At 41.0% G+C, this 23574-nt stretch overlaps 2 protein-coding genes across 2 annotated transcripts in view; one reads left to right on the top strand and one right to left on the bottom strand.

Annotated features, from left to right (window-relative positions):
- The first annotated feature begins 360 nt into the window (after positions 1–360).
- The window catches only part of mmp24 (matrix metallopeptidase 24), a 91092-nt gene continuing 67878 nt past the window's right edge, over positions 361–23574 (top strand). The window contains exon 1 of the mRNA XM_037769087.1: positions 361–826. Coding sequence (XP_037625015.1) covers positions 656–826 — 171 coding nt within the window. The 5' untranslated portion in view covers positions 361–655. The remainder of the gene's footprint in view (positions 827–23574) is intronic.
- Positions 21250–23426, bottom strand: LOC119487987 (nuclear factor 7, brain-like). Its single transcript, XM_037769097.1, has 2 exons — positions 23234–23426; positions 21250–23144 (listed from the first exon to the last, which is right to left on the bottom strand). Exon 2 carries the CDS (start codon positions 23125–23127, stop codon positions 21739–21741), a length of 1389 nt encoding a protein of 462 aa, XP_037625025.1. The 5' UTR covers positions 23128–23144; positions 23234–23426; the 3' UTR covers positions 21250–21738.

The raw sequence follows: 23574 nt of genomic DNA, 5'->3' as shown, positions 1-23574 counted from the left end.
GCTCAGAGACGACGAGGCTCCAGCTCGGCTCTGATTGGTTGTTTTCCTCCGGGTCTGTGAAATCTTGCAGATGCCATTAGGAGCACCGGAGGACACAGAGGCATTTTTTCAGATTAGCTCTCTCATGCACTACTGTCAGGATATAGTGATCATTTTATAAAAAATAACTTTTTAATCATATTTGCTCCAACTTGCCTACTGCTGCTTTAAGGGAGAAATAAGAGTCTTGCAGCATCTGTAGCGCTCCTGGTGTTGACAAACCGCTACTGCAACAACATCCATCACATCCCTCTCTCTCTCTCTCTCTCTCTCTCTCTCTCTCTCCGTCCCTCCCCTTTCTCCTCATGATACCCGAGCAGACCGACCAACCTGCCTCCATCCTCTCTGCTCTCTCTTGTAGTCAGGCTTCCCCAGCTGTTTCCTCCACATCTACCCTCAATGAGCGTGCGCAATGGGCACTCGTCAACGTGTAGGAAACCAATAGCGCGTCGCGGTTTCACTGGCGAACCTGGAGGAGAGGAGGAGAGGAGTGAGAGACAATAACAACACACTGACAGAGAAGAGACGGGATGAAGAAGCACGAGCACACGGACCGTTTCCTCCGGTAAAACAAGCGGAGGAGCAGCAGGAGCCTGGAAATCACCGGCGGAGAGCCATGGCGACGGGAGGAGGAGGAGGAGGAGGAGGAGGAAGAGGAGGAGGAGGAGTAGTGAGGCGGAGGAGGAGGAAAGCCGGGCTCCCGGGATTCTGCTGGAAAACCTGCTACTTTCCCATTTTGTTCTGGGTCGTGTCCGTCTGCGGAGAGGAGAAGACGCTGATTGTAGAGGTAGGTAGTTAGGAAGGCGGTGAGAGTCCAAAAACACAACATCCAAACACAAAAAGGGATTGTCAGGACTATCCATGCATGCATGCGTTTTTCATCTTCTGCTCCCTGGTGTGTGTGCAGGAATGAACATCCCTCCATCAGGTCCATTGTGAACGCACGCAGCTTGGAGAGCTTGGAGTCGTGCGCTCCTTTGGGATGTTTATGCGCGTTTCCATGTTTTCATCCTAGCTCTCTATAATAATAATAATAATAATACATTTTATTTGTTGATCGCCTTTCAAGACACCCTTACAAAGATTAAAAAAATAAACATAGACAGATAAAAAAACAACTGGACATGACAGAGAGACACATTTATGATGAACTGATGGACACACTACAGAGAGAGAATAGGCCAGTTTGAACAGGTGGGTTGTTTTGAATGATGTGATAGTGTCAGACTGCCACTATCTCTCTCATCCTCCTCCCTCTCCCCTCCACGAAAGTGATACTCACCCTTCCATGTAAGGATGGAGACAGGGAAAATAAAATATTCACGAGTTGGTGAACTGAATGAATGAATGAACGCAGATCAACAAGAGAAGCAGAGCTGAAGCTGCTGCTGCTGCTTCACTGAGGATGTTTGGAGCACACACACAATGGACAGGGAGGGTCACTAATGTGCACATGCAGATGATTGTGTGTTAGGATATCTTTGGTGACTGGAGGAGTCTCTGTATAATGAGCTCTGATGTCAATAAATACTAGTCTGACACTTTTACATCATTCAAATCCCTCCTCATAAAACCCACCTGTTCAAACTGGCCTATTCTCTGTTAGTGTCCATCAGTTCATCATACTGTGTCTGCATAAATGTGTCTCTATCATGTCCAGTTGTTTTTATCTGTCTATGTTTAGTTTTATCTTTGTAAGGTGTCCTTGGGTGTCTTGAAAGGCGCCACCAAATAAAATGTATTATTATTATTATTATTATTAAATAGCCATCAGCACGAAGAGAGCATTAAAGTGAATGCTGCTTTCATGTGTGCTTGAACAAAGCATCTCCAGATTCTCCCTCTCTCTCTCTCTCTCTCTCTCCCCTCGCTCAGTCCAAATATAGACTCCCTCCATAATTTATGGAAATGGCAGGGGTGGGTTGGAGGAGAGGAGAAGAAGAGATGGGGGAAAAGGTGCAGACAGATGTTTTTAAAAAAGAATTTTTGTCCAGTTGTCTCAGGCTGCTGCCACAGAAAGGCAGGTGTTGAGAGAAAGTTCTTTGTTGATATGAGTGCAAGTGAAAGAATGATGCTCGTAGTAATATTTCCAGCTCCAGCAGGTATAAGCAGAGCCTCCCCCTTAGAGCAGACACATTGTTGCTGAATGTGCATCATCATCACCTTCTGTGGAAATTTGGGTCATGTATTATGAAATGCTCGCAGAAGTCTTCCAGCTCTGGTAGTAGCAGTGATCAGTGGTGTGTTGTTTTTTTTGTATTTAGTGATGTTGCTAGTGACACTTTCATTCAAACAAAGGAAGGCGCCTGTGGCTGTGCTGAGCGTGGCTGCTAACAGCCGGGGCATGTCACTGTGCCGTACAAAGGATGAGATGTTTTTCACCGTGCCTGGTTTTTCCCTGAGAAATCATAATCCTCTCAAAGCTACTGTTGTTACACGTCATGCTAATGTGGCCCCCCACACAAATGTGCTGTACAGTTTTTGCCACAAATCAAGGTTTAATTACAAAATGTTCCAGAAGATCTACTGTGAAATTAATGAAATCCCTTAGTCAATATTTCAGCGAACGGATCGTTTTCATCGGTGTAGAAAACATAAACAGTTTGTGTGGAAAAGTCGATTAACCTGTTGATTATTTTCCTGATTAATTGTGGAAGAAATGCTCAAAAGTCACCCCAGAGGTGACTCCTTTTTAATAGCTTTCTTGTCTGACTAACAGTCCAAAACTCAAACATTTTCAGTTTACTTTAACAGAACACAAAGGAAATCAGCAAATCATCACGATTTAGAAGCTGAAACTAGAGAATGTTTCTTAAAAATCACTTAAATGATCAATCAATTAGTCGACTAATTGATTGAACGACTAATTCGCAAAATGCTTTGCTTAAATTTCCTTCTGTACATGAACAGAAATATAGTAAACATGGCAACATAAATGGATTGTTGTCAGTAAGTTATGATCAGCTTTTGCTGTGAATTGGATGAGTGTGTTTTTACATATTTTTCTACATTCATTCTGGGTGCAAAGTGGAATATATAAATGTTTTTTTTTTTTAACGGTAAAATGGCGTAAAAGTAGTTCCTATATCTCTTCCAAACAAATGATATCATGTGATGTTTTTAACAAAGCTTCGTCTGTGAAGTCACACGCAAACAATGAAAATGCTCTCAGCCTCTCAGATTTTCACAGCACCAGGGTTTCTTTGTTTGCACGGTGTTGCCGCGTGGACCGTATGAGATGGTGTTTATGAGACGACGTGCACCCTTGATGTCCTAATTGGGGTCCTGTTTTCCTGAATTAAAGGTTCAGTGCAACAACAAAGACGTGTTGGTGTTGAAATCAAACCTCAAATGTTGATTTCAGCAAAGACGAGGGCTCCAGCTGTAGATCTTAATTGACATTACTCATTAAATGCATCCCCCTTTTTAATTGCAGGCTTTAAAGCTGCAGTAGGCAGAACGTTTTTGGCATCGTTGAGCAAAAATTCCATAATAACATTTCAGCATATTGTAATTCAAGTGTTCTGAGAGAAAACTAGACTTGTACACCTCCTCATGGCTCTGTTTTCAGGCTTTAAAAAAATCTAGCCTGTGACGGGAGACTTTGGCCAATCACAGGTCATTTCAGAGAGAGAGTGTTCCTATTGGCTGTTCATTCAACAGAGGCAGCTGTCAATCACTCGCAAACTCCGATCAAACTGTCAAACTAGGCAGCGCTGATCAAATATGAATCAATATTCTGTTACTATAATGCCTCACCTCAAATGTCTTCAGAAACATCTTGTAGCGTTCTGTTTAGCTGTAAAATGAGAAAGTTTGCTCCGGCTGATGGGCGGTGCTTGGTATTTCCTCAACTGGTCTAAACATGGCCGGGTCACAAACTTTCTCATTTTACAGCTAAACAGTACACTAAAATATGCTTCTGAAAATATTTTATGCGAGAAATAGGCATTACAGTAACAGAATATTGATTCATATTTGATCAACGCTGCCTAGTTTGACAGTTTGATCGGAGTTTGTGAGTGATTGACAGCTGCTCAAAGACGGCAAGGCTCCAGCTCAGCTCTGATTGGTTGTTTTCCTCCGGTCTGTGAAATCTTGCAGATGCCATTAGGAGCACCGGAGGACACCAGAGGACACAGAGGCAAATGATTTTTTCCAGATTACCTGTCTCATGCACTACTGTCAGGATATAGTGACCGTTTTATAAAAATAACTTATTTTAATCATATTTGCTCCAATTCTACCCACTGCTGCTTTACATGCACCCGCCTTGTTAATTGTAGGCTTTAATTGCAAAAGGTTTGGTGTACAGGTCGTCTGCCGTGTTGTGTTTGTGAAAAGCTCCAACACACTGGTTGTGCCACAGAGACACAGTGATTGCAGATATCAGGGATGATGTAAACATCACTGTGAAGTTGCATTTGATGGTTCACATACAGTTTGTCTCTGTTCATGTTTTAACTCTTTGCTGAAATGCCGTGTGCACATGCTGAGATGTTTTTATGACAGCGCCGCGGCAGAGATAGGGTCGTGGCTTTGGCTGCAGAGGTCTTGATGTTTTCCTGTGAAACTGTGTGAAAAACATGTTTTGATCATGTCTCAGCCGTCATTCATGTATTTATTTGCTTCACTCTGTGGTGGACGTCATGTTAAAGCCCGGGATGAGCTTTGATGCTGGGATGTAATGAGGTGTGGAGCTCAAAGTTGTTTTTAGTGGTTTCTGGGAGTAAACTTCTGTTTGAGGTGCTTGTGATGTCTGCTGAGCCACACATGCTGTGATGTCCATTTCAAACACATCGTTGTGGGTAGGGAAACCCCACCGATCTGACTTTTTCAGTCCTGATACCAATAGTGATACCTGGGCTTTTGATATCGACCGATACCGAGTACCGATCTGATACCGGTGTTTAATAAATAAGCTGTATGCCTCACTGTGTTGAAGTGACTGGGATCATTCTTTTATGTGTAAGGCAACATCAGTAGTTAAAACGCTCACCAATAGTAGGCTCATAGTGAAACATACAGATGCAGTTTTATTTATTTAGGCCAATGTATTCTTTACTTTTGTGATCTGCCTTCCCAGCGATCGGCACGCACCTCCACATCTGGTGTACGCTAAAGTGTTGGCAGCAGGAACACAAATCATTTCGATGCCTATTTTTCTTGTTGACATGATCAGCTCAGTATTTAGTTTCAAGAATTGTGTCAGCTGTTCAGCAGCACCACACTGAGTCATGAACCATTACATGTCTGACCACCCACCTCACCTTCGTGTTGTTGCAGTGACATAGAAGCACGCAGGTTTGCTTTTTCAGCTCTGTGATCACCGAGGGAAGATGCAGCTCAGGAGTGAGGCGGGCGCAGCGAAAACATAGACGAGAGAGAGAGCGAGCAGAGGGAGAAGGAGGCGTTGAGTTCTTTGTCTGACTCACTGGTCCGTGCTCCTTTGTCTGTTTGCCTGTTTACACAACAGGTCAAAACCTACTAATGTTTGTGTTTTTTGGACAGAATATTTTTGGCTAGCAGCTATACAACTGTTGTGTGGGCTGTAGCTGTTGTTGAATTGCCTTTTTGTGCACAGCGTCAAACAGTAGATATTAGTGATTGTCCAAATGATTTGAAATGATTGATTGACTAATTGATAAGAAGACAGAGTGACTGATTTATTAATGAGGTTAATAAGAAGCATCTGAGATTAACGAATGTTCTGATTCTGTCATGTTTTGTTCTTTGTTTTGCGAACACCAGGGCTGGGTGATGGCGGCAAAAATTGTTTAACCCCTTACTATTCCACCCTCTTTTCTTAGAGGGGTAGTGTTGTGGGAAAGGGGATGTTCAGGGGTGGATAAAAAGTCAACGGCAGATGTCATATAGAGGTGGTGTACATCATCTGAAAGCTGGGAACCTGAAGATTAATTTGAGGTGCAGCTCAGCACTGTGTGTCAAGTTATTCTAGTCATTAATAAGAAATAGAAATTAATTAATAAATGAATGAATGAATTCAAATACATTGTGAAAGTGTATCAGGGCTTAGAACATGATGATATATGTTTGTGATGTCCATCCCCATGCTCTATTATGTCTCATAAGTTGTTGCACCAATTTTTGGGTTGATACCATTTGTTACACAGATTTGGTGCTAAATTTAAAAGAAAATGTACCACTCGAGAATTGATAACAATGATCAATAATCCCTCCAAAATACCACATTAAGACACCAAGACCATAGAAAAAGCCCTACTGTGATTTTATTCAAACACACCATTTTAGTATATGCGAAAATAAACAAATTTGTAAGGAATGTAAACAAATGAGCCAGTCATAGGCTCGTTACATGCATAGTGTCCTTTCAAAATAAACTTCCATTTTCACAGGAAGTTTATAGCAGGTTTAGGCAACACAACCACTTAGTTAGGGTTAGGAAGCGGACGTGATTGATGTTAACTTCAATGACTGGCGACAAAATGAGTCAACGTTACTTTTAGTTTCACACAGGACATGAACACCGTCTCCTGGTTGAAAGTCCTGCGTTTGTTTGACCCATCCACGTCCCCTCACGCCCATCTGGGAGTTAGTTGAAAGCCTGGTGCATCGCATAGGCTACAGTCACTTAAGGGCGCCTCTGTGCGTCGGTATCTGATTCAGAGTTGGGAGTGAGAATGTGTTGGCTGTCGATCAAAAGTTATAGTCTCCCTTAAATTCAGCTTTAAAGACATGCGTAAACATCAGTGTGGTTTTAAAGAAGAGTCAGTAGAGTGGTACCGAAGGCCTACTCTTTTCAGTAGTGTGTCTGTATTTGATATAATAGAAAACTCAGATAAGGGAGTGAAGGCTGGATTTGGTGGGATTTGATACTAAGCCAGTATTTTATTTTTTCCACCACATTTTCTGTGAGCATCATCGATCGTGTTTTTGAAGACTTTTTATGACTGCTAAGTTCTACACTTAGTGACAAAGAGACCTTCTCAAAATGGCTGCACGTCCCCGCCAGCACGATGACGGCGGTGATGATGGTGATTTTAGTGTTGGGGACGATAATAACAACAACAACAACAGCGATGACAGACAGCGATGACTGACTTGATAACAGACAGAAGTCCTAGTGGTGGTGAAAATGAAAAATGATGAAGATTGATGATTACCATGATGGTGATAGAGATGACGATGGTGCAGGCGGCGGAGTTGATTGTTTTTATTAGATGAAAGTGTGTTTCCAGACCTCTCTGGGCTTTTTTTTTTTTTGGTCTGTTTTTCTCCTCCCTCCCAAGAGGAGAGGAGCCCGGGGAGAAAGGCTGGTCCCTGGGGTGTTGTAAACACTACTTTACACCCGAGAAATGGGCTAAATGAGTCTGCAATGCTGCACTTATCAGAGCGGTGTGTCTATGTACACTGTGTAGGCGGGTGTGAATTCACGGCTGTTACTAGTAGTCTTAAGCTTTGTCCTAATTTGCCATCCTTGGAATGAAGCGCACACATATGGAGCCCGGACTTCATATTGGCGTCTATCTTTTGCGACTGCCACCCGCTGCGTGTTCAGAACGTTTTGGCGACTTGATCGACAGCCTCATTGTTATACGGTCCTTCCTCTCTCTCCCTCTTTATTCATGTGTCTCAAGTTTTTTCTCACTTCCCTCCTCTCCAGCCATTGTCTTTCTCGCCCACACACACACACAATTTACCGCACACCGAGCGCAAGCTGCAGCTGTAAATAAGAGGAGTTGTCATTGTGCATTTGATGAGGGTATTGTACTGTTTGTATGCAGCGAGCCAGGGACAAACTACATTTGAAGAACAGTTTGCAGTACTCAGAAGCAGGGATGTGGTGGCTGGTTGGCTCAGATGAACTCAATCAACCTTCCTTGTTAAATAACTGACATGCATCACCGTCCATTATGTCGCTCTGTTCTGGCTACTGCATCGATGCACAGTAGAAGCAAAGAACGTATATTGCTAAGAAGTGAAAGTTAATTGTCCGTTCCATTGAAACATCAGCACCCACCAGCAAAGCTATGCTTCCTGCATTTTGGACTGAAAGTGACTACCTGACGGCAGTAAAACGTGCCGTACAAAAGTAAAACAAAACTGTTTCTATTCTATTGTCATATTCTACCAAAAATGACCTGTGTTGAACAATATAATATTATATATATAAGCATTTCATGTCCAAAATGGCGGCCAGGGCCGTTGTCAAAAAAACACAACAGTTTCGTCTCATTGCTTCTATTCTCTTTGGTCAAAGTCTGATGTAGTTATCAACTTTATTGTCTTTCATTACATTTCATCTAATGGACAATCACTTATGATTATAAACTGTAGAATTCAGCAAAAATGAGCAGAAACCAAAAACTGAAAAACTGACTTTGAGTTTGGTACCACTCTCTCACAAGGCAGGCTTTGTAGGTTCTAACAAATTACTTTATTAATAGTTAATGAACAATTTATGAATGCTTTACAGATTAGTTATAACACATTAATAAGAGCAACTTTGGGTTGCCAGGTTGAATTAAAATATCTCTTGCTTGTGAGTAATTAATAGACTCAAATCATTAATAAATGATCGTGAGAGTTTCACTTAGTCTCAGTAAGTAACTCGCAAAATTGTGATGTAATAGGAAATAAAGTCTGGAGCTGCTCCATAGACAATGAATGGAAGACTGATTTTATGGACCCACAGAATGTTTTTCTTTTTTAAAGCCAAATGATCTTTATTCTAGTGTAGTGTTGTCAGTTGTGAAACAGAAAATGTCCCCATATTCTCAGAACGTTCCTCTTGGTGCTCTCAGTATCATCTAGAACATCTCTCCCAGTTCATTGTCTATGGAGCAGTTCAACACTTTATACCCTATGACATCACAAGTTTGAGTTTTAGCACTCTAGTTTTTGGATGTGTTCTTGTTTATTAATCTTTTCTGGACTGTCTTAGACCATAGAAATAACATGTTTGAATTTTGAAAATGGGTGTAGTTCCCCTTTAATAGAGGATAATAAACATAAAAATAATAATAAAAAGTTGCAGCAGTTATAGAGGATTCACAGGAGCATTTATAGCAACAAATACATTAATAAACACTTAAAAAATGCACTTACAACTATATTATAGTGTGTTATATCCGTATATGAGTTGTTGGTTGATTTACTATAAGTTCAGTCGAGGTCAAATGCTACATTGGAGACGTCTACCTAATGAACCAAAGAGCTAAAGACTAAGTGTCCTGCTAGCAGAGGATGAACTCCACTCACATTTCGTTTCACATCCCTTTAACAACCCCAATCTGGCCCTTTGATCATTGTATTGTGTGTATTTTTTCACATTTAAATTCTTAGCTTTGCAGATCATGATCAAATGTCCGGCCCCTGGGCACCCCACAGCTTTTCAAATCTGGCCCTTCTAAAAAAAGTCATTTAACCTGCCCTAACCCTAACGTATTAGCCATCAATAAAGCTAGTAGTCACCTCAGTTTTCAGACAGTAGTGCCATGAGCCCGATCACTGAGGGCAGCCCTCTTCTCTGCCTGCTTTTATACTATTTCAAATGAATTGAAAAGTTAAACAATACAATCAAAATGAATCAGGAAGCTTTAAAGGCTGCAATTTGCTGCTTTTTTACTTGCCAGAATGGACTTCTGTTATTGAAAAGAAAACATAATTTGTGCAGTGAAACTCACTGGCAAACAGTACATAAATTGGTGCATTAATGCATTTTGCTTGCCACCAGGTGAACTGTATTTATAGTGGATGTTTGCTTTATGGTGATGTTTCCTGCTGACTCACTTTCAGCTCCCTTTTTTCACCATAATGTCACTGGTTTAAAGATATACCTTATCTGCATAAAGCCCTGTGAAAAGAGTAAAAAGGTTGAGAAGAGAAAAAGGACAAGTTGTATAATACTGCAGCAGGAAACTGGACGTCGGGCAGAGAAGGTAGAGAGTAGAGATACTGAAAGGATAAAGATGGGGAGAGAGGAGAAGAGCTGAAGAGAAAGCAAGATAAATACATTTAAATGGGCAGAGAAAATGGAGCAAGAGACATTGACATGCAAGAGATTAACTTTTACTCAAAAATTAGAAAAAGAGGGAAAGAGTGGACAGCCGGGAGGAGATAAGTCTGTTCACAGTCAGCAGGGTGGGAATAAGGGAGGTTTCAAACATGTCCAGATATGATATGTTTGAGTCATACCTTCTGCAAACCTAACCTAACAGGATTAAACCAAATTGCATGCATGATTTATTTTTACGTTTTTAAAGGTATACTACGTGAATGTATATCCAATAGGCTATTTAACCCGGTCCCACCCCCTTTTAATTTGCACCTGGCAAGATCTTTTCATAAAAAGTACAGCTATCTTGTCTTATAAGAGTTGTTCCAATACCAATACCAGTATCGGAAATGCATCCGATACTGCCCGAAATTTGGGATCGGGTATCGGCGAATATGCCAGTCTATGTACTGATCTGATACCATTTAATTTACCCAGAAAAAAAGTCAACTCATTTAACTAGAAATCAATTCTTCTTTGCCGCTCCAGCCCGTTCTAAAAAAAAAACTTGTATGAATGCCACGATAACGCACAAGGCATTTAGCGTGCAATAAGCACGCCTTTCTTAATTTCCACGTCATTTGTACACCACGTATCCTGTACTGACTGCAACGTAAACGCATCCGCGTATAAACGCTTAATAAAAGTTAATGACGTAGTATAAAAAGCGAGAAAGACCACTTATGGTGGGCAGGTGGACCAACCGGCCACCAAACACAAACCCATGTTCGAGAGCGTTGTTGACCGATGTTTTGTTTTGGAAGTTACGTTATCGTCACGTTTTGTTTTTTTACATTTGTGACATGGTTTCTGTAGTTGTTTCCGTACGTGTTTTAGTTAGTGGTTTTCTTGCCTGTACCTAACTGCGGACATTTGCATGGCGTACAAATGACGTGAAAACGTTAAAATGCGTACTCATGACACGCGGAATGTCTGTGTAATGTCGTGGTATTTATACGCCTTCCCGTGAGACCAGGTTGGAGATTCAGTCACAGCTAGTTGAAGTTACTTTACCTGTTTATAGAAAAATCTACCCAGGTGCCAGTGTGGGACACGGCTTTAAAACTGTACAAAATGTCGACATCCCTTTGAATTGAGCTTTATTAGTAAAGCAGAGGTTTACCAAAAAAGAAATCCTGGGTGAGTCAGTCTATTCTTGACATGGTCCCGGCTTTTCACAAATTATTCAGTTACCTCTCGCTGTTATCTGAAGCTGCCAACATGCAGGTTTTCTACAGCACGGATCACATTATTTCTTTATGTTGTTTTATTTCTTTGTGCTTTCTTTAGGTTCATGTCAGAATCAAAAATGATACACAAACTGTGACTTTCTCTTGGACAAACGAGTCATACAGTGTTAAAAGCTCATGTTGTCACATAATCACAAGAACAGCTAGACCTTAATGGAAAGCCATTGTACATCAGTTGAGGTACCCTGCAGATCACTTTTAAGATGCGGCAGACACTAATACAGCATAGTGCATTCTTGCAGCACGTCAAGCAGTAGGTTGCAGCTCTAGATGAGAGTCCAACAGTGCAGTGAAGCTTCATAACACGAGATACTGAGCAGGACGGACATGCAAGTGCAGCTCTAATTAAAAATGAATACCAGGCAGGGCTCTGTCTGTTCGGAGAAAAAGCATCTTCATTCTCTGTAAGCGCTCTGGGTGCAGCGCAGGAGGACGTGGAGAGTGGATTACATTTGATCACTGTGGTAGCACAGGAAGGAGGAAACAATTTCACACCGAGCTGTAAATTTAATTATACTATGTGCCTGCAGCTAGTACAGCTCACCCTGGTGTAGCACCATGATGTTCATTACCGATCATACCGTAATTGAATTGTTTACATAGTAACAGAATTGTTTGTCAGTATTATTTTTTAGGATATTTTTTTTGCCTCTAGGAGTTAACTAATTAAAACATTGAAACGCGCCGAAGGGCAGCTCGGTGGTTAGGGTGTTGCTTTCCATCAGACCATCAGAAGGGGTTCAGAAGTCCAGCTGCAACCTTTCTGCTTTGAGTCTGCGAGTCCTCCAGGAGCTCCAGTCTCCTCCCATAGACATGCAGGTCAGGTGAATTGGAAACTCTAAAGTGCCTCCAGGTGTGAGTATGAAGGTATAGAAATGAGTGGAAGAATGGATATGCTCATATGTAACAAAAATGTACTTATAGATAAAATAGTAATGTAATATTCAGGTGGCAACCTCCAGGTCTGAAAAGTGAAGCCAATGCTGAAGTGCCTTAAACTTGCATTCTCTCTCTTATCCACATGGGAGTGGGCAAATATACTTGCTTTATGCAAATATATGTATATATTTATTATTGGAAATCAATTAACAATGCAAAACAATGAGAAATATTGTCCAGAAACCCTCACAGGTACTGCATTTAGCATAACAAAATATGCTCAAATCATAACATGGCAAACTGCAGCCCAACAGGCAACAACAGCTGTCAGTGTGCTGACTTGACTATGACTTGACCCAAACTGCATGTGATTATCATAAAGTGGGCATGTCTGTAAAGGAGAGACTCGTGGGTACCCATAGAACCCATTTTCATTCACATATCTTGAGATCAGAGGTCAGGGGACCCCTTTGAAATTGGACAGTTTTTCCTCTGCAAAATTAAACATAAGTTTAAAGCATTATTTATCCTCCTTCGTGACAAGCTTATATCGCATGGTTGGTAACAATGGATTCCTTAGGTTTCTAGTTTCATATAATGCCAGTATCTTCACTCTAGGCAAGTTGCGTTAAAGAAATTTATGGTGTTAAAACAAATTTGCGTTAACATGTTTTTATATGTAAATATACACACATAACATATTATCGCCATAGAAAGTTGATATAGTGAATTTGTTAGCAAACACTTGAAAAACACTTTGCTTACACACCTGTTTACATATTCAACAGATTCCACACAACATTATCATTCATTTGGAGTAATGTTTTTTTTTCCCATCTGGCGTCTGTTAATCCAATATTCTCTCTCTTTTTGCTCTATTTTTGGTCTCCACCAACTCCAGAGGGAAATATCTGTTTCTTCAGCTGCTAAATGCTCCACTATGTTCACCAGCTAGTCTCTAACTTTAAGTCTCACTAAGACGGTAAAGCTCCGTAGAGCTGAGGGGAGCTCTGTGGGTTTGTCACAGTGAGCGACACCGTTCACATTACACAAAGTCATTTGATCCGTTGTAAATATAAAGCTATTGATTAAAGCAGTGTCCTGACTGAACGTTGAAGAGCAGTAAAAGAATTAAAAGATGACAGCTGTCTGAAGCACTAGAAGTACTTCCCACGTCCTGCCATCCATCTTTCAGGCCTCCTCTTCTCTTCTGCTCCATCCATCCGTTAAATCTCCATCGATCTGTTGATAAATCTGTTCATCCATCTGTTACTCATTGCTCCACACTGAGCGTATGCTTCACAACCGTCACTGAAATCAAGCCTTTGCTGCATCCTAAGTTTTACCTTGAAGTAATGCCGTTATAATGTGTACTTTACAAAGGTCACCTGTCAATCAAACAGTGTTGGCGGTGCCGCGATGTCTTGTTTTTTTTCTGGTATTATGTCTTCAGTGATGTGTATCAGTAATTATTAGATTTATTATATATTTATTTCACGACGATCTTTAATCTGCAGCTTCAGACTTTCTGTATGTTCATGTAGTTGAAGGCGGCATTGACTTACTTTAGTTGCTCAGTAACCATGCTACGACGGCGTATTTGGGCCATTGTAGGGCGAAAAAAAAAAAAATAGTTACAGAGTCGGGAAAAAAAGAAAGAAAAAAACAGAATTTCCAAGATTAAAGTCGTAAATTTACGTGACAATAACTTGGATCTAACCTTGCAAAGTGAAGCGATTTGATTCCTTTCCAAAAAAAACCCCATCATTTTGAAATAAAAGTTCTTACAAATGTATGACTTTAAAATCGCAGAACATTCAAGTTTGTTTTTCGTAAATTTTGGATTTTTTTCTCATAAATTTACCACTTTATCTTTTTCTCGGAATATTACCCCCTCCCCCAGCTCCATAATAATATATATTTTTTTACTTACAATGGCCCTAATACGCCGTCGTACCGTGCAGATGCAGATTGATGAAACAAATTATAAACAAAAACCAGTTGCTTAGAAATAATCAGAGTAGAATTGACAACCTCTTGTGCTGTGAAATGGAACTGAACAAGATGCAAGGCTTGTCAGAAGTTTAAATCACCCCATGTAGTCAATGAACCATAACATTACAAAATGTGTAAAGAACAGATGAGCCAACTAAGAAATGTTTGACCTTTTAAGAATAACATTTTACCGGAATGAAACTCTAAATAAATGTCCCTAACAGTGGTCTCCTGGTTGAAAGTCTTGTGTTTGTTTGACAAACCTGTCCTGAGCGGACTCTCATGCTATTAACACTAGTAAATTTGTCTTTGGCGACATATCAGTCAGATTCTTCTCTTCTTTGTCTTCTCTTACCAACACGGGCAATTACATTTTAGAATTGATTGTTTTATAAGCGCGTGTGTGTGTGCGTCAGTGGCCTTACATCATCTATATCCTGGCAGTCATTGATCGGTGTGTCTTCCAGCATGTTGCCACGGACCTGTGTGTGTGATGTGTGGACTGTTATATGACACCACAGACATGAGGTCATAGCTATGAGCCCATCAGTCCCACCCAACCGTTCTTCAAAAGGGTTTCACATTACATAAACTTCTGTGTGTGTGTGTGTGTGTGTGTGTATGTGTCCTTAGAATTTGAGATTATTTATCCACCCATCCATTTTCTGTCACTGGTCCGGGGGCGGATCGCAGTGGCAGAATGCTAAGTAAGGTAATCCAGCCGTCCCTCTCCCCGGCAACGTTTTCTCGCTCCTCCTGGGAGATCCCGAGGTGTTCCTATGGCAGATGAGATATATAATCTCTCCAGAGTGTTCTGGGTCTACCCCAGGGCCTCTTATCAGTTTGACGTGCCTCCAAAGGAAGGTGCCCAGAAGGATCCAGATCAGATCCCATCGCCACCTCAACTGGCTCCTTTCGACGCAACTGGGAGACTCTCCTGCTGTTGTCACTGACGTCCTGACGCTGTTGAATCAGAGATGGAGGAAGAAAATATTGTAGCTGTCTGTAGTCACCCAGAGCTACAATAGTACATCATATCTCTACAGAGACAAGATGATGTGTGTGTAAATGATAGACTGTCTATGGTATAAGAAAGGGATAATGTACAGCGAGCGGGTCATTGTTGTGAAAGAATAATGACCGTGCTTATTACAAGGCTACTTACTGAAGAAATCCATATTTTGACACAAAAACCGTCTGCCAGAGTCCGACATCAGAGCTGCACCCATAGCAACGGTCTGCTATTCAAAGCAATGGTCTGTTATAAAGGAATTACAGACCGCAGAATGTCGTGATTGACCAATTAAAATCGAGTATTCAACACAGCCGTGTCATAAACAACAATGTCGCTGCCGTATTTATGCCTAGATTACTTTATTTCATGAGTGTTGATGGAGCAGCTGCATAGCCTGGCACTGATCGAGCAGAACTCTATTCAGAAAACAAGCATTTTAAAAGTTGTTTGCTTGTCGTCTTGCAGACAGACCTGACAAAGCTTAAATTCAGACTTTTTACAAATCAACATCATCATGTTGTTATTTCAGCATTATTTTGATCCGTTTATTGCAATGAAATCACAGCACAATCTGTTTATTTTGGCTTCATACTGCAGCAGCGACGTGCGCTTGCTAGATACAGTCAGTGCAATGGCACTGTATGTAAATACAGCTCGCCGCCAGGTGATGTTATGAACCCATACACGATGGCGTTTGGTTTTCTGACATATCTGGGACTTCCATAACATGTACAAAGCAGCAACAGTGGTTATTTCTTCCATGGTTGATGGCGGAAATGGTGGAAAGGAAAGTTGTTGCTATCTATGGAGACAAGCTCCTTCTCCTGTCTGGCATGTGTAGCGCAAATGAACACAAATGATACCGGCAGTCCAACTTGCGCGAGTAAAGTGAGGCGAAAATTCACTTCGCTCTTGGTGTGAACACAGCATAAGGCCTACAAAGGAAGCTCATTTTAGCTGCTTGTATCTGCGATCCTGTTGTTTTGGTCACTACCAAAAACTCTTAGAACGTAGATGGACTGGTAAATCTAAAGCTTTGTCTTCTGGCTCAGCTCCCTCTTCACCGGTACAACGTCTGCATCACTGCTGATGCCACATCAATCCACCTGTCAATCTCACGCTCGATTTTGCCTTGTGAACAAAACCCAGAGATACTTGAACTCCTTCACTTGCGGCAGCAACTCACTCCCAACCACATCACATAACAGGACTTTATGCAATCCTTTTCACAGCAAACGTATAGACTCTCCGACCCCTGTTGCAATTTCAAACTGTTTGAGTTTACTCTCTGTACGTCCAAAGGTTTTCAATACAGGTCAAATATCTGTGGATGAATGGATATACAGATATTTGCCCAAAAAATGTTATTTTTACCTGCTGAGGTTTGATTCATATAATTAAATATCTTCTATAACTCAGTGTCCAGCATTGTGATGCTGCTTAACCCAACCATGGCATGAGCTGCTGCTTGATTAATAGATCAATATTTGTTTTCAATGAAATGTCTGAAAATAGTGAAAAATGTTTATCCAAAATTCGCAGAACCCAAAGTGATGCCTTCAAATGCTGTTTTTTTCTCTAATCAACAGTTCCAAATCCAAAGATTCAATTTCCAATTATATAAAATAGACAAGAGCAGCAACTATCTCACATTGGAGAAGCTGGAACCAAAGAATGTGACATTTGATAAAATACTAAAAATTAAATCGACAAGTTTTGAAAATTCTCCACCCACAGACTCCTGGGTTTATAAAACTCTCTTTAAACCCACGGGACAAACTTCCAAACTGCATTGTCATCAAGCTAAAAGCAGGGCTGTTATTTTTGGTTTCTGAAAAGTTTGACATTTCCATGGCATAGGATCTTCACCCGACAGCGACAACATGCCATTTGGCAGATGCTTTTATCCAAAGTGCCTCACGGCAACATGACTGCATACAATTGAAGCTTGGATTGCCCCAGTGGGAGTTGAACCCTTAACCCTCACTGTGTTAGTGCTCTGTTACTACAGTTCATAGTCAGCATTCCTGCAGTTTCTGCTCCAATTCTGCTTTTAGTCTTTCTCAAATATGAAAACTTCTCCAGCTCCATTCTCAGTGATCCCTCCCAAATGAGAGTTTGTGGAACGGCTTTCCCCAGCAAATCAAATAATGCTTGAAACAATTAGTCGATAAATCACTTTGTTTTGTTTTGCACTAAACAATGACAAGTGACTCCTGTACCCATCACCCAACATCATTTACAGTCAACACAGAAGCTTTGGGAGTGGTTGTTTAGGAGCAGTCAACATTTTTCAGGACGATCGAAGAAATATGCAGATTTAATAGTTTAGTCAATCCTGTAAGACTGTTTGAAGGTGTTGGAGTACGACTGCATATATAAACTGGGAAAAAAAAGTTCGGAAACTTGTTTGGTGGATTATTTCTCTGTTGTTACAATGCTAATTGGCATTGTATTTTACATGGTTGGAAAGCCTTTTTATTTACCTTCACAATGATGTCCAACTTGTAAGGATCATGCATTTGTGGGATGAGCAGCACAGCTGATTATGTGGGTAGCGCCCAAGAAAAATTTGCCAAAATGCTCTGCCAATGGTAAACAGTGTATTCTCATAAGGCTACCAGGAAGCCTGCAATGACTGCCCTTCACCGTCAGGCCCGTTTGCGCTGGTGTCGACAACACAGACAATGGAACCTGAACATGTGGGGGAATGTCAGGTTCAGTGATGAGTCCAGGTTCTGTCTGCCAAAGTTGGATGGCAGGATAGACGACGCGGAGAACGCAATGCTGATTGTTGCACCGATGGAGTAACAGCTTTTGGTGGGGGCAGTGTCATGGTATGGGGCGGCATCGCCTTCACTGGCAAAACAAGGCTTGTCATCATTGAAGGCCATCTCAATGCAGCGAGATATCGGGATGAGATTCTGCAGCCAGTGGCGATCCCATATCTCCACAATCTGGCACCTAACTTCATCCTCCAAGAAACAACGCTCGCCCCTACAGAGCCAAGGTTATCACAGACTACCTCCACAATGTGGGAGTAGAGAGAATGGAACGGCCTGCCAAGAGTCCAGACCTCAACCCAATTCAACACTTGTGGGATCAGCTTGGGCGTGTTGTACGTGATAGAGTGACCAACACAACCACGCTGGCTGACCTGCAATGAATCCTGTTTGAGGAATGGAACACCATCCCACAGCAACGTGTGACCAGGTTGGTGACCAGCATGAGGAGGAGGTGCCAAGCTGTTGTGGCTGCGTATGGATCTTCCACCGCTACTGAGGCTCCTGACGGTGTATTAAATGAATAAAGTGTAAAATAGCCAATATGTCTTGTTTGTTCCTTGTCCAACGATGTAAAATACAATACCAATTAGCATTGTAACAACAGAGAAATAATCGACCAAACACAAGTTTCCGAACTTTTTTCCCCCAGTATATATATTATTAGAAATCAATTAACAACACAAAACAATGACAAATATTGTCCAGAAACCCTCACAGGTACTGCATTTGGCATAACTTTTACTTTGAAGGCAACATCTCTGAACTTCCTGTCCTGACTTGTCTGTTTGTGTCTGACTTGCAGCTCCTGGCCGCGCCCACACTGTTTACATTCACACACCCTTCACGAAGAAATAAATATATATATATATATATATATAATGCCGCGAACTTGCAGCTGTCTCGTAGAATATTTGTTTTGACATGTGACCATTTTGTTTTTTTCTTTATTAAAATAAACAACTGAATATCATACACAATTTCGTATTTGTTCTCAAAATAATACAAAACATTAAAAAAGTTTATGTTCTTGTCAATATTCTTAAACAGGAATTTGGAAATTGTGTAGAAAATCTTCATACAATAGTAAATGTCCATTCTTATCTAATAAGAGGGCAACTCTTATAGTTCCATTATTCACCGACGTTTGTCCCCAGTGATGGGGATGTAACTAAGTGAATTTAGTTAAAGGTACCATATTATAAAAAAGTGAGATTTTCATGTTTTTTTTATTATAAAGCAGGCTTAAGTCCTATATAAATACTGTGAAAGTATCGAAACACTCAATACACACAGCCCGTATTCAGAAACTATGCATTTGAAACAAGCCGTCAGGATTTCTGCCCATTTGTGATGTCACAAATATACAATATCTAGACCCTTGACACAATTTTAAACGTAAACATTCTAAATATGTCCCAGTTTATTCCTGGTTGCAGTGTATGTAAATAACATCAGCTGACAGGAAGTACACATGGACCCAAACTGTTGCCTAGCAACGCAATTCTGTTGCAATTCCGTTGTAATTCCGTCAAAATGCGCTAAAACGGAGCGTTTCAGACAGAGGATAAATACGGGCATATTCAGACAGACAGTATGAGGTCAAAATTTGAACATTACAGCATGTAAACATGTTCTAGTAGAAACACAAAATACAAGTATGAACCTGAAAATGAGCATGATATGGGACCTTTAAGTACACATTTAAGGTACTTTTACTTTACTTGAGTCTTTTCTTTTGAAGCCACTTTTTACTTGTACTGTTCTATATTTAGGCATATCCGAAAGCTTTAGTTTACAAATTAAGATTTTTGCACACAAAACACATAAAGAGCTTAGAAAATATGATGTTTTGCAATAAATGAAACTCTTCAACATATGAGTAGCCTACAGCTTAAACGATTAGTCTATCAATCAATCGGTCGTTTGACAGAAAAATAATTGGCAGCTATTTGGATAATTGTTTAACCGTTAAGAATTTTCACAAACCAAATAATCAGTCGATTAACGGAGAAAACAATCAGGAGATAAACCCATATGCATGAGTAATAATAATCTAAAGATATAATACATAACAGTATAGCAGTCACAGGGGACATTTTTATAGTCTTAATCGTCGGGCTCACGCTTGTGCTCACTCTACATAGACATGAACGAGCATCGCTCAAAACAGTGAGGCGACACACGTCAGCTAAAACTACAATATCACTCTATATTTCAACTGCTTGGCAGTAATGTTAGCTGACCAGACGAAGGTCTCTCCATCCTAGTGTTGACACCCGGGTCGGTGTCCCATGCGCGTACACTACACACTGCAGAAGAGTTAGTTTAGCTCTGAGAATATCTAGTGAATGTACAGTGGACGTTTGTACAGAAATAAATGCTGCATCTCCTCCAGACCAACAGAGGTTTCCCGTGTCTTGTGAAGTGACGGGGCTCCGCAGCGAGAAACATTATCGTCTCTGACCGGGTGCCGGTGTCTCCCTCCGGCCGCAGTCGGGAGGCTGAAGCAGGAAAAGCCAACACTAGGATCAGCATTGATTCATGGAGAGACCTCCGTCTGGTTAGCTAACATTACTGCCAAGCAGGTGAAATATAGAGTGATATTGTGGTTTTAGCTGACGTGTGTCGCCTCACTGTTTTGAGTGATGCTCGTTCATGTCTATATAGAGTGAGCAAGCGTGAGCCCGATGCTGACTTTCGTTGACTTAATGGCCACAGGTGTCGCTGTTAACAAGCATTTATAATTCTTACAAACAGTCCATTTAAGAGTTCTCATTGAGAACGAGTCGTGTTAAAGTGAACTGGAAATGAGTATAACAACAGTAAAACATGTCTAAAAATATCTCTTCTAAATAAATTCATCAAGAAAAGTCTATATGTGGTTTTGTCCATGCGGGCTGCTGCTCCTCCGGCTTTCTCCTTGTTTGGAAAATGTCACCTGAACTGGTTGTTGCATCAAATAGAGAATTGTACATATATGTTTGGATGATTACATATATTGTATAAATTGTTAACATTTCATGTAATTAAACATTGATTTTAATGTTTTGAATAATCTAGATTAATCTGGACTATAATTTAAAATAAAGTTTGTTGGTGAACAATGATTGGCTGCTCAAACATGCAGTTATTGATAAACTGATTCTTTTTTCTTTATTTGGATCTCATCAACTTCTACAAAGTCTTTGCTGGTCTTCATGGCTCCACACACACAAGTCAAAATGAACAACAATTTACAGTAAAATGACACAGCATTGATACAAAAAGAAAAGTGTAAACGAACCAAACAGAAAGATCAGAGATACTGAGTGAAATTATTTTACAAAAACAAAACCCTCTTTTTTTCTCTCATTGTTTCTAAATATAGCACTTGAAGCAGTTTAGCATATTTAATTAAGAGATGTACATATACTTATAGTACTTATGTACTAATTATTGCAATTTTTGGGTTGTATCCATATGGTTGAATGCACTTATTGTAAGTCACTTTGGATAAAAGTGTCAGCGAAATGAATGTAATGTAATTTAATAAAGGTCGACAACAGAAACAAAAAGCAGATTGTCAAACTAAATAATAAAAAGAAAATAAAAACATAATAAAACAATACCTGAAACAAAAATAAACATATCTTTGGAATAATGAGTCAGCAGGAGGACAGGTGCAGCTTAAATTCAGAGAGTTTTCCCCTTAAGAAATAAACATCATTAATATAAATATGATCATGCTCTTTATCTTTAACTGCTCTGTTCCACTGTCACACAGACCTTCAGTGGTAATATATTCAGTTTATCACCAGTGTAAATGTATGGAAACAGCTTCTCAGTGAAAGTGTGTGTGAAGGTGTATATGTGTGTGTTAGTATCAGGATCAGAGAACGACAGCTTTCCTCTGTTCCAGTCCAGATTCACTCTGATCCTCTGGAGCTTCTTCTGGACTCTGAGACCAGTGGGTACAGCTGATGGTGACCACGCTGAGTTTTCACCTTTATAGAACTGTATTGTCCATAATCCAGACCGTATGAGTCCCTTCCTCTGGACAGACTCTGCTAACACACCCAGAGACCAGCCTGTACTGTCTCCAACCTCGACATCCCAGCTGTGAGTCCCAGAGTTAAAGCCCTCAGAGCCCAGGACAGACCAGTGTGTATCAAACCTCTCTGGATTATCAGGAAGCTGCTGTTCCTCTCCTCGTCTCACACTGGTCAGATCTTCAGACAGGATGAGTAATGGATGAGCAGTGTTTGGATCCAGAATCAGAGGAGTGTAGGAGACCATCTCCTTCATCTTGTTCCAGATGTTGAAGGTCAGGTTGCCCAGGTGTTTGGCCTCGTCTATCAGAGCTCCTGAGAGCAGCTGTGGATCCTCCAGCAGGGGGCGCTGCTGGACTCTTTCCACTGCAGCCTTGTAGTTGTGCAGGAATGAGACGTCTTCAGCTCTCAGCTCCTCCTCTGTGGCTCTGAATGTGTCTGAAAGAGCTGCTATCTCTCTGCTCAGAGCCTCCATCTTCTCCTTCATCATCTGGCTCTTCTGCTCCTCTTCCTCCCTCAGAGCAGAGATCCTGGCCTCCTCTTCCTCTTCTAGAAACTGGTGAAGCTTCTTAAACTGCTCCTTAATCTTCCTCTCTGTGCGTCGGGCCTGGACCTTCATGTGTTCTGCTGTTTGATCAGACTTCACTTTAACTTGTTCAAAAACCTTTAACTTCTCCTTTAAGGGCTCCAGAGTCTCCTGAAGTTCCTTCTTGTGTTGTCGTGCAGCTTCATCGATGGGTCTGAATCTGTGGTTGGTGTGTTTTTCTGAATCTCTGCAGACGACACACACTGGCTGCTGATGGTCCTCACAGAAGAGTTTGAGTTTCTCAGAGTGCAGACTGCAGAGAGCCTCTGAAGCTCTCTGATCTCTCTCCAGTAAGAAGGCCTCACACAGGTTCTTTAACACCAGGTTACAAGGTGGTTCAACCTTTGAAGATCTTCTCTTACAAACTGGACACTCGTGTGTTGGTTTCTCTCTCCACCAGCTCTTCAGACAGTCTTGACAGAAGCTGTGGCTACATGACAGAACAACAGGATCTCTAAAGACGTCATGACAGACCGGACAGCAGAGATCCTCCTCTGATATGGAAGCCATTTTGTCTCTGAGTGAAGCTGAAAACACAGCAGACAGAAAGTACAGTCAGTCACTAGCTTCACTGACATTTACTTTCACGTTGAGACATGTTTTTAGTCAAACTCACCTTCAGTGTGTGGAGCGTCAGCAGGTTGAAGCAGCAGTGTTGTAGTTTTCCACTTTTCTCTCCTGTAGATGAACTCACTCAGATGAAGTTGTTAGTTTGTTCTGAAGGTGAATCTGATCGTCTGGTTTTCAGTCTGTGTGACTCTCTTTAGTGAGGAAGAATAACAAACTGTTTGTCTGGTTTCTCAGGTGAGTCTGATGATGGGTGGAGCTTTTGTCACATGTCCTCTGCTGAATGTTGCTGCACACAGAGGTGTGACTCATCTAAAGTCCTGATTCATTGCAGGATATGTAGACTGATAGTGTGCAGCAGGCTGTTGCAACAGTTATGTTTATGAGAAG

The sequence above is a fragment of the Sebastes umbrosus genome, chromosome 1, assembly GCF_015220745.1.
Source record: "Sebastes umbrosus isolate fSebUmb1 chromosome 1, fSebUmb1.pri, whole genome shotgun sequence".
Classification (NCBI taxonomy): domain Eukaryota; kingdom Metazoa; phylum Chordata; class Actinopteri; order Perciformes; family Sebastidae; genus Sebastes; species Sebastes umbrosus.
The sequence above is the reverse complement of the archived record's forward strand: the minus strand, read 5'-3'. Positions and strand labels throughout refer to the sequence as shown.